At 41.4% G+C, this 12991-nt stretch overlaps 1 protein-coding gene across 4 annotated transcripts in view; it reads right to left on the bottom strand.

Annotated features, from left to right (window-relative positions):
* ARHGEF4 (Rho guanine nucleotide exchange factor 4) overlaps positions 1-12991 on the bottom strand; it is a 157096-nt gene that overhangs the window by 98674 nt on the left and 45431 nt on the right. For 2 of the 4 annotated variants that reach the window (XM_079978666.1, XM_079978667.1), the window contains exons 1-2: positions 11397-12105; positions 1157-5494 (exon numbers count right to left, since the gene is read on the bottom strand). In XM_079978666.1, the coding sequence (XP_079834792.1) occupies positions 1157-5494; positions 11397-12017 (4959 nt within the window). In that variant the 5' untranslated portion in view covers positions 12018-12105. Of the gene's footprint in view, positions 1-1156; positions 5495-11396; positions 12106-12991 lie in introns of those variants that run through there. The other 2 variants (XM_079978668.1, XM_079978669.1) reach the window with 1 other exon arrangement.

The raw sequence follows: 12991 nt of genomic DNA, 5'->3' as shown, positions 1-12991 counted from the left end.
ATGGCCTTTTAAATGTGTCTGTGGGAGGGGGGAATTACCGGGTTTTTTGTTTTTGTTTAATTACTCATTTTGTGTTCTCATTTTGTATTTTTATGTTGCGAACAAGCCTGTCAAAAAAATTGGTTGTTTTAAATATAATTTGTGGGTTTGGTTATTTGTTTTATTTTAGTAAAGTTGGCTGGCTTATCACTTTCCTTTTAGTGCTTCTTTATCCTAAGGCTAAGCTATGGGACTGCACTGCACTGCACTACAACTGCTACTGCACTAACAATGTGGCACAAACATTGGCAGACCCATGAGACTGAAGCCGAGTAGACATTTCAAGTACATTTAAAGCATACACTTTAATCCTGGGAACTGTAGTCCATCCCTCACAAAGCTACAATTACCAGCAACCTTGACAGTTTCCAGGATTCTTTGGGAGGGGTACTTTAAAAGTATGATGCGCATGCAGTCTGTATCTTTGCAAGAAAATGAACCTTGAAGAAAGGACCATAGCTCAGATGACAAACTTTGCATGTCAAAAGGTCCCAGGTTCAATCCTTGGTATGTCAAGTTAAAAATGATCAGGTAACAGATAACTTGAAAGTTATCATCTGAGACATTGGAGTGCTGCTGTCAATCAAAGTAAAGGGTTCTGGGCTATATGGACAGATAGGTATGTACCTTATACCACCAGGTCAGGCTAACCTTTCACTGCCCACTGAAAGACAATGGTGACCAAAATTTCAAATCAAACAAGATATATTTAAAATGAAGTCTTTCCCCTTGTCTGTGGTTTACATGGGCACCTCTTCTGACGTAATGTTTGGGGAATCTGATTTAAAACCAGTCTCATGATGACTACATACATGTGGACTCAATTGATTAGCCACTTAACGTCTCTGGTTTAGACTAGTATGCAGGAAGGCCTGGTCCTGCTTGCATTCTGAGAAAGGTATACAGATAATTAGTTCTGATGCCATATGTCCCTGCGTATGCACTCCTAGATTCACTCAGTGTGGCATTCTATATTCCATTTCACTGCTTAGCATATGGAAATGGGCTTTGTTTGGAATGGAAATGGTTATTAGAAAAAATAAAAATAAACAACAATGATGCCACACTCCAAACCCTCAAAACTAAATCACATCATCACCACCACAAAGCAACTCACCTCGTCTCTGATGATATCACTCACTGAAGAAGTCGTGTCCAAGCTGATTTGTGACTGGCTGCTTATCCCACTGTCCTCTCTCAGATAGTCATTATCCAACGAATGCATAGATTGCAAGAAATTAGGTCTAGGCTTCAATGTCTTTGGCCTCTCAGGTGCTTCCAAGTTGCCATCAATCACCGAGATGTTTCCAAGAGATATCATTGAAGTGGAACTTAATCTTCCAGGGTAATGGAAACCCTTGCGTTGAGAACCAGTTCGAAGACTCTGTGGCTTGGGACTCATGGGTCTACATGGCATATCTTTACGTTCATACATTGACAACTGGGGGCAAGAGGGAGTGAAGTGAGAAAACGATGACTGCAGGTCAATTGGACTAATTGGAGATTTCAACCAGAATTCTTCAAAAGATGTATCTCCATCACTGCTCATTGTTTCCTCTTTCCCATTGCAATCTAGGCTATGCAGACATTTTATATTCAGTTCATGATTCCTCCTCTTGGTATCCATAGATAGAAAATCACCAGTCCCAGAGGAATCAGAATGTCCACCATCTGCAGATGAGCCATTAGACACACATGATTGCATAAACTCTTGTCCATTGCTATTTTCCTTGGATGGTCTTCTAGGAAAGCTGCCAGGGATCCTGCTAGAACAAGGACTCTGCTGTGTTGGAAGAGGACTATTTAAGGCAAACCGCTTTTGGCCATCTACCTCCTTACTTTTCAGAAATGCTTTCCAAGATGTTTGGTGCAACTTGGCTTTTTCCTTTTCATTTTTCACTGAAAACTTTGGACTCTGTTCAGCATTTTCCTTCTCCAGAGATTTAGATTCAAAAAAACTTGAGAAGGATCTGTGGGCCAAGGCCAGCCGACTCCTGAATCTTTTACTCTCTGTGTTTTTGTTTCTTTTGAAGTCATTCTCAGATGAGGATTTCTTGAGTTCAGGATACTCCACAGACTCATTGTCATTATTCTCAACAGAACCTAAAACTTTCCCTTCAGAGTGCTTTCTTCTTGTCATTACGGGAGAAGAACTTGTGCCCATACCTTCCAAGAGTATCCGGCCAGAGCCAGAAGCCTTTCTCAGGCTCATTCTGTTGAAGAGTCCAGCAGGTTTCTCATAAAATAAGTCATCATCGTCCAAATATTCTGCAAGGCAACGTTCCTTGCTTTGGAATGCAGAGCTGGGTGAACTGCTTTGAATATACTTCAAGTCATCTTCTATCTCAACCCCTTTATCTCCATCCAATGTTTCTGTCTTGGCCTTGACACTATCTTGATTTTCAGCAGACATTAGTTTAGATTTCCTGAAGGATGCCATTTTTGAAAAGGCTAAAAATTTAGACTGTTTGGAAGATTTCTCTGTGGCCCCAGCCTTATTGTTTCTCTGAACTGCCTTGTAGAAACTGCTGTTACTACCCAGGAAGTTAAATAGGTTCTCATTCAACTCCTCACTGTTTGTGCTTTCCATGTTGATATTATCTAGGCCTGTGGTGGTATTATCTTGGCTGTCCATTCTCACATTAGTGTCACAGATATCTGAGCTTGGATTCCATTGACTGTCTCTGCTAATGAACTTTGGCTCCTCAGCAGAAAAGCTCCTGTTCAGTCCTGTGCTTGGAGAACCTTCACAAAAGCCTGCTTTTCCACGTGCTGTATCACAATGTTTGGTGCCTTCCTTTTCAATAATTTGCTTACTATGGACATTATGTCCTACGGTCTTATCACCAGCAATGACATTCTGGCACAGGTCACTATTGCTATTTATTTCCTGTGTTCCTGCAGTGATAACACAAGTGTCTCGCTGTCTATTTTTGGTCACAGATTCATCTGCCACTGTATAACCTCCTGGCTCAAACTGTAGGTTTACTACTTGGACCGATTCTAAGACAGAGTCTCCTTTCACTCGGGAGGGCTTGATTAGCAGTATCTCAGCATTAGGGGCAAGTGGTTCTAAGAACAAACCATTTGCATACCCCTCTTCTTTCCAGTTTTGTACAGTACTTTCCAAATTTAAATTAGTCCTAGAAGAATTGTTCTCAAGACTAGCTCCTGTATGAATTTCGGGGGCAGGCACTGAAGATAAATCAAGACCCATTGCTTCAGCTTCCTCCTCACCTCCTTGGGTGGTGGTGCTAACAGGGAACTCAACTTCATGGCCTGATATAGCCTGTACAGGCAGAATTTCATTTCCACAACTGGGTTGTGCATGTGGAGTCTTCTGTGGTTTTGTGGTGTCCATCATGGTGATGAGAGAAGAGGCTGAGTTCTCATGTTCCAATGTCTCAGTGGTTAATTCATCCACATAGGTCTCACCATCCATCTTATTTGACAGTAGTCCTTTTTGATCAAGAGATTTAATCAAGAGAGGTTTTAACTCTGAAAGATTCTCCGATTTTTCTTCCTGACAAATGTGATGTGGTGTTGGTGTTAGTTCAAAAGCAGAGACATCTTCACCACCACCACCACCACAATAAAAATCCTTTTTTTCTATTCTCGTGAGGTGCACATTTGTTCTCTCCTGAATGGAAGGACATTTTAAGGCATCAGATGCCCTGCTCATGTTTTGAAGCACTGTTTCCTCTTGTTCCCCCATGACCTTTTTTCCACTTAATGTCAGAATCCCATCAAACATTCCCCAACCTAATCTAAATTCTGAATCGTTCCTTATCTCAGCTGCTCCTAGAAAGGCCTCAGTGTTTTGCGTTTCAAGGCATTTTCTCTCCATGTTCTCCTCTGTGCTAACAGTGGAAGCGTGGATGTCATAAGTATTGCCATACTTATCTGCCATGCTATAGCCACCCAGATAATTCTCTTGGGCTATAGAATCACGGCTGTCAGATTCAGAGCTAGGATTCTGAAGGAACGTGTTAATTTTTATCTCACCCTCAGATTTGAACTGATCTTTTCTTAGTACTATTTTGGCATTTATATTTGCTGGTAGAGACTCCAAAGTTGAAGGAGTTTCCAGTCTGGAATGATCCTCTGAGTGATATGGCAGCTGGGATAGGGTCAAAGAATCATTCTCTAGTGTATCTGCTCTTTTTGTTGAAAGGCCAAAGATATTTGATTTATCATGCAAATTCTTACTGGTATTCCAGTGGGATCTTGTTGCCAACTGGTTCTTATTTGAGACTAGATGAATATTAAGAAGTGATTTTTCAATATCTGTCTCTTTTTCCATCTTGAAGGACTTCTGTGGGCAGTCACCAAACCTTTTTAAATTGCCGCTTACCTTTTCATAATCCGACATTCCTAGGGGTAATCTGGAGCATGACCAACTTAATTTATCAGCCATGCAAATACAGTCATTGGCATGCTCCCTGACCTCTTGGGCACTTATGTTTCCTGGTGAACTGTGCCATGATTTCATTTCTAAAATCCCTGGCTTCGTGGGTGGCACCAGAAATGTAGATTTTATACATGGTAAACCCGTGGCCTTCAGCTCTGTGTCACACAAGTGTGCATCTACAGGTTTCTGACTGTCATTCTTCCTATTGCACTTGGTGTTCAGTATATACTCCCGTTTACACCTAACTTTGGATGATTCACAGTTTCTCTTACAAGTTCTGTTTGTTTCTAAGTGAATATTAGGCAGACTGCATCTTGAAACAGCTTCTGAGTGGGCAGGAGGATGTTCAGTCTCAAGGGAAGTCAATGAGTTTTCAGAGTTTGCTCTGAGACAAGCAAACACTGATGGTTCTGTATTTTTATTGCCTTTGCCAACAGCACCTTCAGCTAGATTTTTTGAGCAGATATGCAGGTGTGGCTCTCTGTCAACAGATTTTGCCTCCACAGCCAATGAGGCCTCTGTCTGTGACGCAAGGACCTCTTTACTAATGTTAAACCCTGTGCAGGTAATACTGTAAGGTAACACTTTCTCATTTCCATTGATCTCTTCTGTTTTTGAGTCTGTTGCCTGTACTTCCAATTCACCTTTGCCAGCTGCTATGTGCAAAGGCAAAGGCAGTTCCCCTGCTTCCTTATGCATGCATCCCAGATGTCTTGCACACTCAGCCTTGGAGGGAGCTTTTTCTACTTTTCCTTCAGCATACTTCTGCCATGGTTCCTCTAGTTCTGCAGAAAGGCAGAATGAACTCAGGCTGGTTTCTCTTGTTACATCACTGGCAAAAGACTCCGAGTCTGATGCACTTTCATAAGGCTCTGTCTTGATGTCTGACAGGGATTCACTCTGATGTGACTGGGTCTCAAAATAGTCTTCATCAGTTTCTTGGCCTGATCCACGAATCTCCAGCTCTAACGTACTTGGGACCGAAGAACTCCGGTCTTCTTCAGACTCTCCTTCACTTGTGCAATTTTCTACTGGCTCTGGGGCCTGAAAAGAAAGAGAAAAGAATCTATCAATGATGGAAACCCACAACAAAATGATTACTATGGAGAGAACTACTAATCCACAGACTTTGATTTGTATTTGGATGATATGAAGAGGTAATCTTGTATGATGTGGCTGGGTAACTTCAGGCCTGGGGTCCAAATTTGGCCCTCTATCTGACCGTTGGAATTCTCCCCAGGCCATACACTCTCTTTGGACATTGAAAGATTAGTCTTTCATATTTCCAGAATAATACATAATCTTGCCCTGACTCTAAATGTTAAAGCAAGTTTCTACCTCTCATAGCTGCAGATGAAAATGCGGGGGGGGGGGTGTCTCTGCTGCTTAGGATAGGGCATAATGCAGCTCCTGTCTCCCACTGTAGCACTATTCAAATTGTATCAGATTTAAATGCACAATGGCACAGCTAAATTAAAATGCCTTCAAATTCTTACTTTAATATATAAAGTGCTTTCTGGGTTGTTGGCATCTGTCTGTCTCAAGAAACCAATGGAGTGCGCCTCTGGGGGTGAAGTCAAACCACTACATTAGCAGCTTTCCTGGTATGTAAAAGCATTTCTAAACCACTTAATATTTTTACACTCTCTAGGCAGTGTACACTATAAATATGCATTTTATCCTCAGTGCTAATTCTTTTGGTGATATCCAATCTTAGCAATATTCAGTGTAGACCAAGTGAAATCAATAGTCTTCACTTAATTCCACTGATTTCAAAGGGTCTACTTTGTGTATGACTAATATTGGATATGCTTTTAAACTAGTGAACACAGATGATCTTGTATGTATTAAAAGAAATATATTTTAACTTATCTGATGGTTCCTAAAATGTGGGAACTTAATTTGAATTATGGAATGAACATATGTTTTCCTATTCCTACAAGAAGACAAGTTCATAAAAATGTGCATTACTTATTGCTAGACATCATTTCATGCTACAGAAAAACATAGCCTCTTAGGACTTCTCCTAGGGGTGTGACATTTCTAATACTCAAATGTTAGGAGTGATTCTCTCTGAGAGCACAAAAGCATTAACATTTGAATAAATACAATGTGGGTCAACATGCCATCAGTGCAAAAATGCAAAAGAGTTGAAGCGATTTTATGCTTCCTGCTTCCAAGAAGAGACTGTGCCGGTCTAAGGAGAGAGAATTCTTCTTCTTCTTTTTTTAATATATTTTATTAAGGGTTTTCTTGTTTTACAGTGTAAGTGTAATGCCTCGTATTTTTTTTTTCCCCGTGTAACATTTTTACAAATCTATTTCATATGTTGAGGCATTAGGGGGAGAAGAAAAAAAAAAGAAAAAAAAAAGAAGAAAGGAGGGTGGAAGGAGGGGAGATGGATGGGGGTGGGGTGGGGTAGCGGTGTTTCTATTATGCTTAATGTAAGTAGTTTGGTGTCAGCGTGCTTGTGTTGTTCACTTGTGTTCCTTTGGTGGTGAGAGAGGTTGGGGTTGGCCTAGGATGTGATTGTTTGTTTGTGATTGGCTGTGGTGATCTTTGTTTTCGTGTGTGAGTGAGGTGGGTGGGTGTTTTGGATCAAGTTAGCCATATTGATTTGTATGCTGTTGGTGGATTATTGTCATTGTCCTGTTGGGCTGTGTATGTGATAAAGGGGAGCCATACCGGGGTGAAGGTGTCTTCTTCTGTTTGTCCCCGTGTCAGTTTCAGTTTGTTAGTTAATTTTTCTAGTAGGGCTGTTTCCCATACTATTTGGTACCATTGGTCCATGCTTACTCCTGACAGGTCTCTCCAGTGTCTGGTTATGGTGTTTCTGGCTGCTGAAAGTAGGTGGGTTATGAGTTCTTTGTGGAGTAAATGGGCATTGTTGTCTTGGAAGATGTTTAGTAGGGCCAATTCTGGGGTGAAGTCTAATACTTGCTTTGTTATTTTACATATTTCTTGCATGGCTGTTGTCCAGAATAGTTGGATTTTGGGACACTCCCACCACATGTGGAGGTATGTGCCTGTGGAGGTGCACCCTCTCCAGCATTTTGGTGAGGTTCCTGGGTGTATTAGCGCTAGTTTCCTTGGTGTTAGGTACCACCTGTAGGTGAGTTTCAGTGTGAGTTCTTTTCTTTTCATTGATATGGATTTAAAGGGGGGTTTAGACCACATTCTGGTCCATTGAGTGGGGTTAATCTCATAGCCTATGTCATTCTCCCATTGTTTTTTGATTGCGTCTAGGGGATTTGCGGGATTTTGGAGTAGTATTTTGTATATTGCGGATACCGTCCCTTTACCATTTCCCTTTGTTGTTAGGAGGAGGTTTTCAAAGGTTGTCAGGGGCCTAGTTGCTGCTGATTTTACTGTTGGGTTGTTTAAAAGGGCATGTAGTTGGTGTTGTGTTGTAGCTGCCACAATACTAGAGGCCCAGTTCCTTCATTGTGTGGAATGGACCTCCCGATAAAATGATATCTGCAGGAGGACCTCACCTACAGAGAACAGCGAGTGATTGGCTATGTAAGTGATCCCAAGTTGCATAAGGCATTATACATTTTTTAAAAAAACAGCACTCTGAATTTAGTCTGGTAGCTGATTAGCAGCCAGTGAAATTCTTTCAACAGTGGGGTTGCATGTTGGTGATATTCTGCCTTAGTGAGCAGTCGAGCCACAGCATTTTGCAACAGCTACAGCTTCCAAACCTCAGGAGCAGTCCTAAGTAGAGCACATTGCAATAATCCAGCCTGCACATGGTGGTGGTCAGGCTATCGTGGTCCATCATTACCATAGTTTTGTTTCCTTCCCATGGGCCTAGCCAAGGGGAGGAAGCAGCCCCGCTAAAGTAAAAGAATAGAAATACTTAACTGACTGAGCACACCAGTTCTACCCCCCCCCTCAACAAAAGTCCTGACCTCCCTAACAAAGTCCTGCCCCCCCCCAACAAAAATCCTGGCTATACCCATGTTCCTTCCCCACTACCCTCACCTCAGTGGAATATATGCCTAGCATGCAAGGGTTCTCTTTAAGGATAACATCTTGCACTGTAGCCTCTGGACCTCCTTGGCCCCATAGGAGATGCAGAACTCACTTTTATTATTTATTAAATTTGTACACAGCCCTTCATCCATAGGTCTCAGGGCAATTCATAGCATACAAGATAAAAATACAAAATACACAATAAAAACATGAACAAGAACAAACCAAACTACATTCCACATAGTAAGCTGGTATCACTTGGTTTGGAGGGTTCTGTGAATTTCCTTATGCCACAGCAAACATTTCTTTTTTATCATTATAAGTGGTGTGGTGAAAAATCACTTAATCTAGCTGATGAACCACTGAACATTCATCGCTTAGCACACAGTAAGAAATGTCTTTGTCATGTTTACACCAGTGTTACAGATGGGACCTATGCAAAGAAGGAAGAGAGATGAATGTCTCCCAAAACTCTGGGGCAGTAAGTGAGCACATACTATGGAAAAAACTGGTATACATGCCCCTTTGGAGGAAACACCAGTGACAGTGTGGCAAACATGTGTATCAGCCCCAAGAGGGCATCTGTTCCTTTAATAAGCACAAAGAAAGAAGAGTTTCATTGGGTGCAGCATTTTCCCTTCAGTGCTGACGTGGAAAAGAAGCCACACTTTATTGAAACTTTGCTTCTGTGCAGCACTTACAGAGGCCCTCATAGGATTTGGACCTCATAAGGATTAAGAATTTTACAATATCCTTTTCCCGCTCTCTTGGCTTTTCCACTACTACTACTCTGAAGATTTGTTTCAAGAAGGAAGAACTTGGCAGTTGCCTTGGAAACTGGGATGTTCCGTAACTCAGAAGTGATGGGGGGGCATAAAGCAGTTCCTAAGCAGCCACCAAGAGTTTCTTTGCCTCCATCTGCTCTAGTCACTGTTGAAGAATGACCCTGTGGAAAGGGAAATGGTAGCCTCTGGCGACACCGAGGCCACAAATACCCAAACACCCAGGAGAAAGCACAGGCACACAACCCATGACAGCAGTGCTCTCTTCATATCAGTCACTTAAAGAACACACTAACAGAATCACATTAGATGGGCAGCATTTGACTTTTTAGCAAGGCCACCCAGAGCAGGACGCTATACAAGAAGAACCTGTCTGGTCACGCCTGCATTTGATGATCCTTCCACATGAATGATGTACCGAGAAAAGCAGTTTCTTCCTCAGCTACTGGCTTGTTTGCAGCCTTGACTTTCTCAATGCAAGCAAGGAGTAGGTGTAAGTGATGCAGTCATGCAGCCTCCACAAATTCCAGACTTCAGCATCATCTCGTAGGGCAGGAGGTTCCAAAGACTGTCACATAATCAACAGCCCGGTTTTTATTTGACAGGAATTAGTGGGTGGGGGGCAAAAATAACCAAACACTGCTGTACATCATATATCGATCAACTAGATTCATGCCACGTATCTGGCACTCACACTTTCAAGGAAAGGAAATATTTTTTTAAAAAATCAGCTCTTGCAGGGAGGAAAAAAGATAAGAAATAGGATAGCCATAGTGCAACAAGAAATACTGTTGTCAAAGCAGCATACTGAAAAGCAACTTCTAATGGAAATGTCTAAAGCTATAATCATTCCTGACCACTGGTCCTGTTAGCTAGGGATGATGGGAGTTGTAGTCCCAAAACATCTGGAGGGCCGAGTTTGCCTATGCCTGCTATAATCCTACATGCATTGAACTGAACAGGAAGATGACAAGTTTGTAGTGCAGTTTGATTTCCAATACAACAGCAAAGCTCAGGAACTGAAATTTTCTTTCTTAAAAGTTGTGCCTCTAATCAGATACATTCTGAAGAGCTAAAGTAAAATTTCACATCTTTTGGCTTTTCATTACTTTCTTTGATATTTTTGCCTAAAAATGCTAGGGGGTCTGTTGCCTTTCATAGGTAGAAGAATCACTGAAGAGACAGGAGAAGCTGCATGTACCAAGTATCTTCATGGTACACAACTACATAAAACACTATTGCTAACTCCATGTCAAGAACTGACAAAACAAGTTCTGCGACTGATCAGGAAGAGGATAGGAAACCTGTGGGCCTCCAAAAATTGTTAGACTACACCTTCCACCATCCCTGACCAATGGTCATGCTAGCTGAAACTGATGATACTTGGGAGTCCAGCAACATCTGGTGGACCACAGTTTCCACAATTCTGGTAGCATCATTTCTGTTTATATAATCTTCTCACACTGAAGAACAGAAGAAGACCCTAGTGTGTCAGGCCCATGACCCATCGAGTCCAACATCCTGTTCTCACAGTGGCCAAACACATGCCCATAGGAAGCCAGCAAGCAGGACCCAAGCACACTTCCCACTAGTACCATTATCTCATCCTATAAGTTATCTTTTATAAACAAAATACATAAGGAAACAAATCCTAAAACAAGTTCAAATGTTAGTAGAACTGAGGATCAACAAGATTAGCTTTTTTAAAAGCAGATGTTGAGAGGGGAGTGGATTTGCCCATTTACCACAAAATTCTGGAAACAAATTATATGATGAATAAATAAATTATTGGATGTTCCTCTTCCTGCAGATCTTAAAATTATATGATCAATTTATCTGAATACTGTAAGACAGGAAGGATTGTTTTGTATATAGTCCTCAGCTAAAATGTTGATAACAAAGCTCTGAAAATAAAATAACTCATCCATCAGTGGTCAATTAAAGTCTGTGAAATCGCAAACACAATGAATCTATAAGACAACATTTTTAAAAGGGTTGATAGCAAACCTGAAAGAGCAAAAATCCTTAGCCAAACTGTTACACAACTCTAGAATGATAAAACTGCTAGTAACCTCTTGCTTTGTAAATTCTTTGAGTTGTATCAAATTTATTTTACATGCTTTTCTCTGTGGTATAACATGATAATAAAACACAGAAGTGCATCATTGATGCTTTTCAGAACATACCATTTTGCCTGGAACCTTAGATAGCTTCACACTGTGGCAATGCTGGAAATTGTGAGTTTTCTTTCTGCCCAGGTGGCATTTAGTTCCATGTGAAGGCATCACTTTTTCTTTCCTTTGGTATAAAGGTCCATAATTCTTATAGCCCCTCTTTTCCCCATTCTTATTGTCAATGATTTGACGCTCCCATTGCTCTATTGCTGCTGTTATCTTATTGGGTGCTGTTTTAAATGCCGCCTCCATTTGTGACCCCAGCTCCACAGCCTTCGCCAGAGTTAGAGAATCTATTTGCAAAAATAGGGTCTCCCTAATTCGCCAGTCTTCTGCTTTCTCAATCAGCTGATCAAGCACCAGCTCATCCTGCAAAGGCCCAAAATCACAGCCTGATGCCAAATCCCACAGTGCAGAGGCAAAACTCATAAAGGTCTCCCCAGGAAGTTGCTCCCGCTGCCGGAAACAGAGCCTCTGGATTCTCTTGAAAACACTTTGCCTTGGTGTGAAGTCTTCCTGGAACTCATCAATAGTCTCAAATAATGCAATGGAGCCCAGCTTTGTCTTCTGATTTCCCCAACCAAAACGGTAGGGAAGTTGGTCCTCCATGTTCTCCCATCCAAATAAACACATGAAGAATTCAAGAGCATTTAGTCCATGTGACTAGGACTTCTCCCCGCTAACGTTTGGGGGAAAATAATAGAAGAAAGAAAGTATACGAGTCCACCATCTTCCAGTCACAGCAATGTAACTGATAGTAAACACTCCACTTTGCTCTTCTAATTAGCAGGTAGGCTTAGTCAGCAGAGTCACATTCAGACTCTTCCCCATAAACTGACCTGACCTGTAATTTGTCATCTGGACATCTCCGCCTTTTAATTTCTTTGTTTCCTGAATATTGTTCGTGGGCATAAAAATCATTAAAAGTACTTATTAGTGCTTATGAACTCAGAATACTACATTGCCTTAGATTTCCTGGCATCAGAGGCAGATAGCATCCCTCATTCAATCCCAGATAGACAGAAAACTCATAGTAGAACAATTTCCAGATGCCAAGAGAAGTAAACTAGACACAGCAAAGCCTAAAGGACCCTCAACAGAACAGAGGCAAATATTAATAAATGGGGTGGCGCATTTGATGGTGTAGTGCAGCTGCTCTTCATGACAGCCCCATAGCCACAATCAAAATAAGCTTTTAAGCAAAGCCCAATGGCTCCAATATCAAACTACCTTTTTTCACACCGGCACCCCACTTTACTTCACATCCAGCCCAATGAAGAGTTCCAGTGGACTCCAAAGCTTGCTCATTATTTGGTGGCATTTGATTGGCCATAATAAAGTTTGGGTTTTTGGTTTGTTTTTCCCCTCAAACAAAAGTGGCAGTTTCAACCTGAGCCATGCATGCAAATTGAACAAACATCTTCCTCTGCTTAGCTTACCTCCTGGGTTCCTTTCTGAGAAGAGTTTATTTATTTGGCATCAGATAATTGGAAAATAGCATCCCAGTAGATGGTTATCATCCCTGCTGTGAAATAAGTGTCAGTGCTTTATCCCTGACCCATGCCCACTCCGCAACATCACTGAGCAACTTTTTGATTTATTTATTT

The sequence above is a fragment of the Podarcis cretensis genome, assembly GCF_951804945.1.
Source record: "Podarcis cretensis genome assembly, chromosome: 5".
In the NCBI taxonomy this organism is placed as follows: domain Eukaryota; kingdom Metazoa; phylum Chordata; class Lepidosauria; order Squamata; family Lacertidae; genus Podarcis; species Podarcis cretensis.
This window is presented reverse-complemented; position numbering and strand designations above follow the sequence as displayed.